Source organism: Chionomys nivalis, chromosome 3, assembly GCF_950005125.1.
Source record: "Chionomys nivalis chromosome 3, mChiNiv1.1, whole genome shotgun sequence".
NCBI classification, from domain to species: domain Eukaryota; kingdom Metazoa; phylum Chordata; class Mammalia; order Rodentia; family Cricetidae; genus Chionomys; species Chionomys nivalis.
Genome location: NC_080088.1, coordinates 71,776,877 through 71,789,434, shown reverse-complemented (window position 1 = coordinate 71,789,434; position 12,558 = coordinate 71,776,877). Strand labels below are relative to the sequence as shown.

Here is a 12,558-nt window from a genome sequence, read left to right as displayed (position 1 = left end):
TGGAAGGTACCCTGCTCGCGTGCTGAGTACATGACCAGGTTCCTCTGACCTTGCAGAGCATGGGTTCATGCCTGAGGAACGTATCAAAAAACATTACAGGACTTTTCCACTGTTGGAAGCACTTGCAGACTAAAGGATTCTCAAAGTGAACAGGAATGGAAAATGGGAAACAGGGATTAGGATTAATATTCATAAAAATAAGGATGCTCAGCATCTTCACACAAGTAAAATTCTATGGCTGCTGAGGCAGGAAAGGGATGACAAAGGACCCGAGGACAATCGGAAAATGTCAGGGTATTCAGGTGACACAGGGTAATTATCTCTATTCAAGTGTATCCTATTAAGATTCAGATTAGGAAATCTGAGCAGGCTCCAGAACCTGGCCTTCACTATGGGTGGGTGGCTGTGAAAAAAAGGGACACCCATGTTGTAGAGTATTTGTTTACACTACGAAGATATGTCTTTGCCAAGGCACCTTCTGGTTCATTTAATAAAGAGCTGAGTGGCCAAAAGCTAGGCAGGAAGAGGTTAGGTGGGACTTCCAGAAAGAGGACTCTGGGAAGAAGAAAGGAGAAGTTGCCCGGCACATGGAGAGGAAATGAGAGGAACAAGATGGAAGAGAAGTAACGCCACATGATGGAACAGATGAACATAAATGGGTTAACTTCATTTTAGGAGCTAGCTAGGAACAATCCATGCCATTATTTGGGAGCTGGCTGGCGGGACAGAAGGACTCATTACCCATCCACCCCCTCTGGTGTATACACGTGACTCTTGGGAATTGCTCTTCAGACCATTTTCAGGCCTGCAGCTGAAATGCGGATGTCCTCAGCCTGGAGGGGGCAGTGCCTGCGTACCCAGGGTGGGAGAGGGGGGCATCACCAGCCTCCTGACAGCAGACACCTAGAGCCACCTCTAGACAGGTTAACTCTGGCAAAGGACAATTTACCAAGGTCTATTCTCCTAGGAAAAGGGGTGGGGTTGGGGGAGGGCACCCTTGCAAGGTCAACTGCCAGAGAAATAGTCGGGATAAAAAGCCCTTATAACAAAACATAAACAACTTTATTTTGGTCATGAGGACGAAAGACAAATTTTAAAATCCTGCAGAAACAACATCCACCATTACTGGTTAAGCTTTGCCCTTTAACTGTGTTGTTCAGTGCTGACCTAGCCTAGCTCACTGGAGGAGCTGGCTGTTAGCCAAGATGCTGGAGGATACTGAAGGGTGTATCCTATTGAGTTGGGTACCCCTAAATCCGAGCACTTCCTGCATGAGGAGGTTCTTCTGGCTCTGGAGTTGTTCCAAGGCGGAGTTCTTTTTGGTACTCCCCGGGTATTTAATTGGAGAGGACCAACCCTTTCATTGGTGTTCGGGAAGTGGCAAAGCCACAGTGAGGGTGGCTTGTAACTAAATCCTGAAGTTTGGGAAACATTTTAAAGTGACGCTTTCTGAGCCCAGACGAAAATTAACAAAAGAGAGGCCAAGGGGTAGAGAGAATACAGTTTTATTGGCCCCTATGAAAGCCTAAAAACAAGAAACGTCCACCTTGGCCTTGCAAACATTTATCCTCTAGACCTGGGAAAAAGGGCAGAGTTTGGGAGAGGGGCAGTCATCTTCGGGAGAGAAGTAACGCCACAGCCACAGAGGAAGTAAAGGGCTGACGTCCTCAGACCAGGTCTCTCTGAAGAAAGTAGCCTGCCCTGGCCTCCACCACCACTTTAGACTACTGCCCTAGAAAATGGAAGGCAGATCCTCTGTAACTCGCTCTCTCTCAGCCCAGAACAGCGGCCTGGTAGCGAGAGAGTTAAAAGACAGCCCTTAAAAGAAAACTCATACTCCATTAAGCTCAGGCTTGGAGAGCAGGGAGCAGTTAGCAGGCCAAAGGAAACTAATTCTGGAGGCTCTCCAAGCTGCCAATCACGGGCATATTTCTAACAGTCGCAGCGTTGTTGGAGTTGGTTGTTTTTCCACAGGCTGCACAATGGGGTCTGGTTATTCATTGAAAAAGTCTGCCAGTGGGCCCCGCCCTCCATTCACAACCAATTTGGAATGCTCCATTCATGCAAGAGGGGGAGTCTGCAGCTAGCTGGGACAGACCCACTACTAGTGCCCAGGGCTCAGCTGTCGCCACAGAGAAGCTTGCTCGCCCAGTGTGATGTGTTTATATAAGAAATTCAGCCGCAGTAGGGGCTGGCTGGGTCTGCACCCTCCCTAGGACCCAAATGGCTAGGATTACCGCTGAAATCTGCAAGGCTGAGCAAAGAGATGAGCTTCAGAAGACCTGCTATCCCAGGCAAAGGGGTAAAGGAATAGCAGGACTTAGAATCACTGTAGCTTCCAGGGGAGAATACCGGTTTCTACTGCCCTGGTTTATATTAAGGGGCAGTTCTCTCGCTCTCTCTCTCTCACTCTCTCCTCTCTGAGAGCTTTCCCTGCCAGACATCTTTTTCTCTGGTAGCTAACACAAGACGCCCCATTGCTCCCCAGGGCAGAGGGACTTGGGAGACATTAGGAATTTCAACAATTCCTTGGCTTCTGAGTGGCCCCTGAAGGGTTTAGCACACCCTCCTGGATGTCCAGGCAGCAAAACAGAAGACTGAGCAGATCTGGAATAGGAGGATAAAATCTCTCAAGACTTCAGAGGGTACAAGCCTAAAAACTGGTTTGGTGTCTTTAGGGGACTTTTTTTTTTAACCCCTCCCTTTTGATTCCTCTAAACACTCAGTAATTACCCCGAGGGTGAATGGAAGGAACCTATCTGCCAACCCAACTTGATTTCAAGGAGAAGTAGACTTCTTCAGGAAAATGATGGAAGGAGATCATTTTGTACTCGCAGGCCGCTTTCTTCATAGCAGACTTATGTTCAAGTGTCTCATGTTCACTGCTTCTCACTGCCCGTACCCACTTCTGAGACCTTTCTCAGTATCAAATTCCCACACAACGCCTTGCTGTTTGGGAGGTGAGTCTGGGACTCCTGGCCCAGATCTCTGCCTGCTCTGAGATCCTCTACCCCCTGCTGCAATCCCCTAACCTCCCCTTTCTAAGCTGAGGGAGCCTCAGTAGTCTGCTGGGCAGGGTCTTTTTTTGGGGGGGAGGGGAGTTATTCTCCCAAGAAGGCCTGAGCACCACGTCCACAGTTACCTCATGTACCCGACCCCTAAATGGACTTATGCCCACACACACTCACACACCATGCCCACACCAGGAGTCTACAGTCTTGCTGTTCTTTTAAAAGAAGCCTAGAGAAGGGACAATGGCGGGAACTGACGACCGGAGCCCCCTGTTAACTGAGCTTGATGAGTTCACAAAATGAATTTTTTAAAAACCAACCTAATCCGGTAGTGGCATCAGCACACCTGGCATACATCCAAAAACTGGGAGCCGCAACATGACGAGACTCTGAGCTCCCTGGATTCCAAATGGAGAAGCACTGAGTGCCAGGGGACAGATGGGGCCCAAGCTGCTCAAGGGCAGTGCCCGCCCAAGAGGGGAAGTCAGTGAGGCTGCTTCTTCCCACCATTAAAACCCAAGAAACGCAGCAGTCGCCTGTCTCACACACCCCAACCTGCCTCACCCCCAGGAATATTCTTTTCTGGGGCTGGGAATGCAATAATGATTCAGTAAGACAGAAGAAAGGGCAGAGAGACTCTCAGCTTTTCAGTTCCCGTATCTTGGTCTTGTAAGACCCAAGGACGCTGGAGAGCAGGGGCTAAATGGTGAATTCCTGATGGACGCCAGGATTTTGTTCCTTTTGGCACCCACACAACTGATCTGCCTGACAGACAGATTCATTTCCCTGCTCAAGGTTTTTTTCACCAGATACAAAGGACTGGAGAGGCTTCCAGGCTCTCTTGGACAAGAGTAAAAGAGAAGCACCACTGTTTTAAACATGCCTAACTTGACCATATGGCTTTCGTTTAGGCCAATGGTCTTAGGTCACTAGCAGTTCTCAGGATGCTAGAGGCTATGAGACCAGGAACGGGCACTAATCATTGAGGGCCCAGTCTGCAGCAAGGCAGAGGACTAGTTAGCAAGGCCTCTGAAAGTCACGAGTAAAGTCCGGGGCCGAATCATCTCTCCTCCACGTTGTTCCTCTGCTTTCTTCTCTGTTCTCTCCCTTATTTCAGTACTAACACATACCCCCCACCCCCCCACCCCCCACCCCCCCACCCCCCACCCAAGAGCCCTGAACAGCCACCCAAGTTCTCTTTCTTCCAACAACCAATCTAGGATCCTTTTACTAGGGTGGTCTCGTTCCAAAGAGCAAGGGCTGCTGCTAGCGCCCCCTCTCCACAATCCACGGTGACAACTGTGTTCTCAGAAGGGCCTCAGTGTCACTACTGTGCCTGGTGTTTGTGGCTTCAGGGTTAAACCCAACCATTAACCCTGTGTCCCACTGAACTTAGGAAAAGCTGATTTTAACAGTTAATTAGCTGGTCCTTGGGAAATTACTTGTTATTTCCTGCAGTCATTCCTTGATTATTATTATTGAAATAAATATTTTTAAAAAGAATTTCAAGGGGAAGATGGGGTCATTCAGATTTTAAACCAATTTTGTAAATTGTATGTGGGACAGAGCTATGACTCTATGAAGAGATTTATCATCCCCCTCTGCATTAACTATTTCCATTACTCAAGATACTGGTAATTACTCACAATGCCACCCCTGAAACAAATGAGACGTTTAAAATAAATCAGAATTGAAACCTGCATTTAAAAAACACTCATTAGTACCCAGGAAGTCAGCTCAGAGAAATGAACCTATACAGCTTCCTCATTTCCACATCAAAGTCCCAAAGTACTCTGGAGTCCCGATCTTAACTGTGCCTCAGACTTAACTCTGTAAAAAGACGTGGGAAAGGGGTAGAGAGACCCTAGAGCCATGGTTTGTGTAACATGTGGTCTGTGACATATTTATTCTCTCTCTCTCTCTCTCTCTCTCTCTCTCTCTCTCTCTCTCTCTCTCTCACACACACACACACACTATGCAAGGCATGCAGTTTTAGACTTTTCTTTACACTAATGCATCTTTAAGGAACTACGCCAGTTGTAACAATGTTTTTGCTTTACATTTCTTCCAAGTCCTAAATGGAAAATGTCTATGCCCTAACTTGCGTAACAGCATTCTCTGAGGTGCTGACAGGATGGCCAGCTATCGCCCTAGCGCCTGTCTGAAAATCACGAGTCTGATCCACCCAGGCAGGCTGGCAACAGGCCTGCAGCTTTCCTTGAGGATTAAAAACTGGTACTGTTTATTTCACTGAATTCTTCCTGATTGCATCCAACCTCCATGTTGGTTTTCTCAGACTTCCTCTACAAGAGATTTCCAGCTCAAAAGAGCTTGGATCTTCAAGTCACTTCCTAACACTAAGGGATTATATGGGGGGGGGGGGGGGTCGTGGCACACCGGCAGAGCCCCTAGGCTCTAGAGCAGCAGTCTTCAACCTGTGGGTCTCAATCCCTGGGGGAGGTCACATATGTTATCCTGCATACCACGTATTTACCATTACAATTCATAACCGTAGCAAAATTAAGAATCACGAGGCAGCAATGAGAGTAATTCTATGGCTGGGGTCCCCACAGCATGAGGAGCTGTATTAAAGGGTCGTAGTGTTAGGAAGGTTGAGGACCTCTGCTATAGAGGTGCACTTTCTGTTCTCTTGATTTTAATTTTTAAAATTTCCAACCAGGAGCCAGTAAGAGGGCTGAGAGGATAAAAGAAAGAGCTTATCACCGAGCCTGATCACCCACACACAGGGTGAAAGAGAACCAACCCACACGCTATCCCCCAGCCACTGTGAGAAAGCCGAGTCCAAGCGCAGGAGTGTGTATCCATGAGACAGATGGAGTAAGCCGTTAAACTCACAGTGGGTTCATTTCTTTAAATCACATCACAGGTAGATGTCTACAGGCAAGATACCCAAATCTCTTTTAGAAATTGGGCCTCTGCTGTTTTTAAAATAAATAAACAACAACAAACATGTTTTTCATGTGATCCTTTCAAAAGACAGTTGCAGGAGCTGATCTTTCACACAAGGCTATGCCAAGTGAACGTATGCAGTTTGATAGAAGGGCTCCACCAGCTCCCCTGGGGATCCCTTGCCAGTCTGAGCCTGACCAAACACAGCAACCTGCAAGAATGAAGGGTTCCAGGCTCCCAAAGCCATACTGGGGCTCTTGCCTCAACACTCCGGTCAGTCTATTTGATTCCACCTTTCCCCAAGCTCTACCTCAGAAAGAGTCGGGATGAGATTATTACGAGGTTTATTTAGGCTACTTGAGCATCTATATTATCCTTAAAATACAGACAAGCTCAACCGTAAGCAGTTATGACCAAAAGCAAAAAGACAAAAGTCACAACAACAAATAACCATTATATCTGGTAGGCAGGGGCAGCTCCCAAAGTACCTGCACTTCAGGTATGGTATTTTAATTAAAGAACCCAGCGCATTCTATCTGCCGAGCAGGAATCATTCCTAGAGCACCAAGACACATTTATCGATTTCTCTGCTCAAGACTACTCCCACAGATAAGAATCTCTGCAGGAGGAACTCTGCTCTGCTGCCGTCACCCCCACCCCCCACCCCAAGACCAGGCACAAAGCATGCAATCAATCTGAGGTCAGCTGTCTCACCTCCCTCTTAACTCTTGGGGGTTACAGAGAAACAAACTGTAATGTTCAAAGAACCTCTGCCATGAGAGCCACCTCCCAAGCCAACAGCAGCCTACCCTGCTCTGGGTAGGAACTGCAAAGGTTGGGCCAAACTGTCAAGACAGAAACAAGTTTGAGTAGATTCTATCTCTCCGCTTGAAAACACTCCCCCTCCCCCTCAACACACACACACACACACACACACACACACACACACACACACACACACACGCCCCCTCCGGTTATCTCTACTTAGCCTTTCAATGGTAAGTTCCCCAATCGCTTGAAAGCAATCAAAGAGCAATAATAAGCATTTCCTTTTGTACAGCCAATCTCCACAGCAAGCCGTGACAAAGCTAAGGTAGCTGCTAGCGATTCATCCACGGGCTGCAGCCTATCCCCTCTTCAAGTTTCATGGCATTCTGCCTTGAACACGAGGCCTATCATTACAGATGCTTAGCTGGAACCTCTGCACTTTTATCTAACAGATTTAGAACACCCCACTTTTAGGCAGACCCAGATACTCGCTCTGAGTGGCATTTTTACACACACATGCATACGTACGCCCCAGAGGTAAAACAAAAGCTGAGAAGAAACTTTGGAGCAAAATGAGAACTCAAATCCCAGTCTGGCTCAGGTGCTTGCTATTATAAAGCATGACTAAGAGACATGAATTTCTCTCTATGATGCAACTCTCAAGAGAGGCAGCGTTCTCCAGCCCGCTCTTAAACCTGCTCATTCGCCAGTGACTAATGCTCTCTAGAGCAGCCCGGTGCTGCTCCAATTTCATCAGCCAGCTTTGTCCTTGGTAGCTCTGCCTGGACCATAAAGCCCCCAAATGCGTCCAGAAAGAGCAGGGCAAAGCCAACTATGCGCTGCCAGCATTAGGAGCCATTGTGGAACTCTGCATCGATTATTTTAAGGAACGAACACTCAGAGACCATGAGGAAAAAGGGCTTTAGTCTTCTCAACAGTGAGGTCATAACAACCACATGACAAGCGCAAATCAAAGCCTTCTGTGATCACCCTTCTTCCTTGGCTTAGAAGCAAAATTGCCGTGTTAGGTGGACCCACAATCAGCAGGAATTTTCCATTAAACAAGTGCTGTATTTTTCAAAGGAAGAAAAGTGTCTTCGCCTTAAGTATACCTCTGTTTTTGCAATGCTAGCGACTGGGCTTGGAACCCTGTATACGCCAGGCATACGAGTGAGCTACATCCTCATCCCAAGAACTAAATTTATAAAACAAATAGACATTTAAAAAAAAAAAAGGATCAATGGACACTAGGGGCTGGAGAAATGGCTCAGCAGTTGAGAGCACTTGCTGCTCTTCCAGAGTTCCCAGCACCCACAAAAGGTAGCTCACAACCACCTGTAACTCTAGTTCTTGGGGATTTGACACCCCCTTCTGGTCCCTGCAAGTACTAACACGCATAACACACAGACCTCTCACCCCCAGATAAATCTTGAAAACAAAAAGATGTTTGACACACAATCATATATGGTGAAATTCTCATTACAGCCACCATTTGGTGGCTGGGAATTGAACTCAGGACCTCAGGAAGGGCAGGCAGTGCTCTTAATCGCTGAGCCACAAAGATGGAAAACTAGCTTAACATTCTGGAGTTCAAGTTTTTAAGGTAAAAAGCAGTTTTATTAAAATTATCTTGAGCAAATCTTATCTCCAAGAGAGCCCGAAATGATTAAAATACAGGTATACCACTGCCCAAAATCCTCTGGCTATTGCTGAAGAACGCATTCTACAGGGAAAGATCCAAGACCAAACAATTTCAAAACAAGTGTGCCAGCAACAGAAAAGAACTTACAGTTATCAGACTGGAAATCTGGGACAAATTGTTCATCATCAGGAACTTGAGCTGGAAAAAGAGACCTCTGTTTTAGATCTTTGTGCTGCACGGAAAGACACAGCGGAATGTTTCACATAAAGGACAGCACAGTCAAGAAACTTGCCTTCAGCTAACCAAGCCTCTTGAAGTTGACTAAGATCCTGAAACAACTCTGCAATTAAAAAAAGAAAAAAAGGATTCAAAATGAGGTTATTTCTTGTGCTTAGGAGGAGCATGGGAGGCTGCGCACTGGTGATCTAAACAGTCTGAGGAGGCTGCAGCACACAGGGAAATCTCCACTACCTTCAGAATCGTGAGCCAGATCCGTATCCAAAAACTTCCTCTTTCTGTCCGTCACAGGTCGCCCTCGACAGTCCTCTGAGCGAGATTTCTGAAAGAGGTCGACAAACGAAGACTCAAGTGCAGGAAAAGGGGTGCAGAGGGGGTTCCACCCACTCCTCCACACCAAAGAGCTCAGGGACAAAACAGCAGAGATGCCAACTCACCCCTGGGACCATAAAAGGGACTTGCTGATCACAAAACCCATCCATGGTGCTTCCAAAGTCTCTGGTACCACGGTGAAAGGCTTCAGCATTGAGTAGTTTCTGGGGTGTGTGTGGGGGGAGTATAGAGATCCTCCTGTAACATGAATTTGGGAGATTTAAAGTGTCATGGGGGAGTGGGATGTAGTCTTTCCTTCTTGCCTGTGTAGTCGGTCACATCTCTGCGTCCCCAAAGCCTACTCAAGGTGTAAACTTTCAGGGTAAGTTTTCAAAGCTTACTAGGCACTCGGGGACAAATCCATTTACTTGATCATCAGGGGGATGTTGTGCATGGTAGAACACTTAGCCAGCTGCATGCACAAAGTCCTAGGTTCAATCCCCAGTAATGACGGAATAAAAAAAGAGAGAGAAAAAAAATGCCCGTCTACCACATAAACCAAAACCAACCAACCAACTAAATACCTCAACTTGTTAACTTATTTTTTAAAGATAATTAAGTTTTTGATAGTGCAGTAACAAGAACTAGAGAAACTGGGTTAAGTATTCCAAATTATTGGCAATTAAGAAACTATGATCGATGTGTTTTTCAAAGTATTTTGTAGGTCTATTTGTAGGTCTCTGGTAAAAACACTAGGTACAGTTCCAGGAACAAACTGATCAAAAGTATACTTTCTTCACACACAATTCTTTATTTAAAACTTAAACCTTCTGTCCAAACAGGTGTGTATACCTGAAATGACATAAACATCTCCATGGCAACTTACAAAAATTATCTGCCATCGACTAAACTTGTAGATGAAACATCTTTAAGAATAAGAGATAAAGGAAACTCAATTTCACTTTATGTATTTATGCACCTCTATCAAAGCACACACCCCCACACTCCAAAAAAAAAAAAAACAACTTTCAAAGTAAAAAGATCCATGGAAAGAAAATGCCCTTTACTGAGCAGTGAAGTCAAATTTCCCAACAAAAACAGTAAAACACTGGTAAGAATTGGACAACAAAAGAAGAAACTTTTCTAATGTGGGAGGGGCTTATCAGCAAATTTAGGAAGGGATTGCTTTCTTAAACACCTGATTTTCCAACTAAAAACTCAGATCAAAGCAATGGGGGGGCATGATCATTCACTCACCCCAGTTCTGAATAACAGAAAGGCCTAAATAGCCATTTCTTTTAACTTGTACACAAACTAGGAAACTTTTTTCACAGTAGCCCTTTCCATCTGACTTGTTTTTCATGCTGTGAACACCATATCAAATTTTCATAAGCGAGCAGGATGCAAGAAAACTCTTCGCAGCCAGTTCTTGGCCCAAGTAATCAGATATTTTCAAAGTCAAAGGAAAGAGAGTTCATAACTTCCTAGAAAAACAGCCCTGCCAGCTCGCCCTCCACACAGTGCAAACATCGTTCAGAATGAGGCCTCTCTCTAGTACCCAAATCTGAAAAACCTTAGTAGAGTCGAGAAGCATGAAAGAATTCTGTGTTGTATTTAAAAACCTATCTGATTAAATTGTGGCCTCAGAAATTCTTAAATGTCTGTTGTGGGTAAGAGGAAAACGTGTAGGAAACTAGAGGGTAAAATATTTTTAGAATTTCATGGTGCACAAAAATATCTTTTGAAAAAAATTAGTAAAAGAAACTGCCCTAAGAGAATCCAAAAGCAGCACCGAGGATCTTCTAAGTAGCCCTTAGAGTTCAAGGGCTGGAAACACTGTGTTCAAAGTATCTTTTAAAAGCCTGCAGGGAAGGCGCTCCAGTTCATCCTGGAGTTTTAAACCACTTCCTTTGTGTCGTCGTCGCTCCCCCCCCCCAAAAAAAATCCGGGCGCCCCCAGGAAAACTAACTCAGCGCAGCGACCCGATCGAGGCCCCTCCCCGTGGCGCGCAGCGGGCCTGGTTTTATGAATGGGAGAACAAGCCGCGGCCGCCACCGCAGGTAGAGGCTGTAACTGGATCCCTCGCGCCGGGCCCCATTCACAAAACAAGACACACTTCCACCCAATTCCCAGCCTTCCCATTCATGAAAACTCCTTCAGCTGCGCCCCCGCCCCCACTCCCAACGCACGCCTAGCCTCCGACGCAGGCCCCTCACCCCAGCGTCTTAGGAAAAAAAAGCTCACTGCTTCATTCACAAAAAAAAAGGGAGAGAGAAAAAAAGCCTCAGCGAGCTCCGAGTCCACGAAAGAAACCTGCTTCATTCATAAAAGTCACCCACATTCAGAAAACGAGGTGCGGCGCTCTATTTTACTCTCGACCCCACACGCCTTCTTTCGTCGCCCCCCTACTCAACCCCCACTCCGCTGAACGCCCCCCCCCCGCGCGCACCACCCCAATGCAAGCCAGTCCCCGAATCCTGCACGAGGCTCCAGCATCTCTCGACTGGCTCGGCACCACTTCTCTGCCCTCCAGGCCGCAGCTCAGGCGGCCCCAGGCACCCTCAGCCCGCAGAGGAGGGAGTGGGGGGCTGGGGGCCCGCTGCCCATTCTCTAACTTGCCAGGTCCACAGAAGTTCGGGCCGATCCTGCATCCGCAGGCTGCACACGTCGGTGTCATTTAACTCTCGGGGTTCTGGAGCGACACCCCTAAAACTGCTGCTCGCCCCCCTCCCATCTAAGAGTCGCGGAGCGTTTCTTCTCGCGAGCCTCCCAGGGCCCTCGGGGGCCCACAACTCGGCGCCCCGCACCCCGTTCTTGCACCCCGTTCCCGCAGCCTGCGCCCCGCACCCCGCTCCCTGCACCCGCTCCAGCATCCCGGGTGCCTCCTCCGCGACGTACGGAAACCGGCTCTCCGCTCGCTCCGGAACCGCTAGCCGCCCCCGCCCGATGCCTCCCAGGAACCGAACCGAACCGGGCCTGGGGGGGAGGGGGCGGCTAGCTCCGGGAGTCACCCCAGGCACACCCGACGGAGGACTCGGAACCGGCCCGCACCTGAGCGGCCACTCCGCGCGCCCGCCTGCGCGCCTCGGTGGCGGGCTGGGCCGCAGCGATCAGAGTTGAGGACCGATCCGCGCGCCGGCCTCCGGACTCTGCGCCGCCCTGCAACCGGCTGCAGCACTGGCCCGGCCCCCGCCGGCTCCGCCCGCCGCCATTGGCGCGTGGCCCAAAGCAGACACGTTCTCATTGGTCCCCGGTCGTCCCCCCGGCTGCCCATCACCTCTTGTTTACCCTGTCTTCAGGCAAATCCAGCTGGGCCGCCCCACCAACTGCGGCGCCCATTGGCTAACGGTCGGCCTCTCTCACCGCCCTCAGAGGTCTGTTTTACATAATTTATGCACTGGGCTCCATTGACCAATCAGCACCGGCTTGTTTATATAATGAATGTAAGGACGTTTTTCATTCATAAAAAACGCGACCTGAGGGGGAGCTGAGCTGAGTCAGTGAAGCTCTTAAAGGGGCCACTCGCGAAGTCCCCCCCCCCCCCGGCCTCCGCCTGCGCCTCTCCTCCCGCCACCCCCGCGCGGGGCCGCTTGGCGCCAGGCGTTCGCAGCTGCAGCAGCGAGCTAAGTTATCATTTTAGAACTCAGGCGAGAGGAATTCGTCATTCCACACACCGAA

General features: G+C 48.3%; 1 protein-coding gene across 3 annotated transcripts in view; it reads right to left on the bottom strand.

Moving 5' to 3' along the window:
• The window catches only part of Etv5 (ETS variant transcription factor 5), a 63,169-nt gene extending 51,104 nt beyond the window's left edge, over positions 1-12,065 (bottom strand). For 2 of the 3 annotated variants that reach the window (XM_057765630.1, XM_057765632.1), the window contains exons 1-5: positions 11,932-12,065; positions 9,006-9,138; positions 8,803-8,890; positions 8,624-8,671; positions 8,479-8,529 (exon numbers count right to left, since the gene is read on the bottom strand). In XM_057765630.1, coding sequence (XP_057621613.1) covers positions 8,479-8,529; positions 8,624-8,671; positions 8,803-8,890; positions 9,006-9,050 — 232 coding nt within the window. In that variant the 5' untranslated portion in view covers positions 9,051-9,138; positions 11,932-12,065. Of the gene's footprint in view, positions 1-8,478; positions 8,530-8,623; positions 8,672-8,802; positions 8,891-9,005; positions 9,139-11,778; positions 11,909-11,931 lie in introns of those variants that run through there. The other variant, XM_057765631.1, reaches the window with a different exon arrangement.
• Between the last annotated feature and the right edge of the window lie 493 nt (positions 12,066-12,558).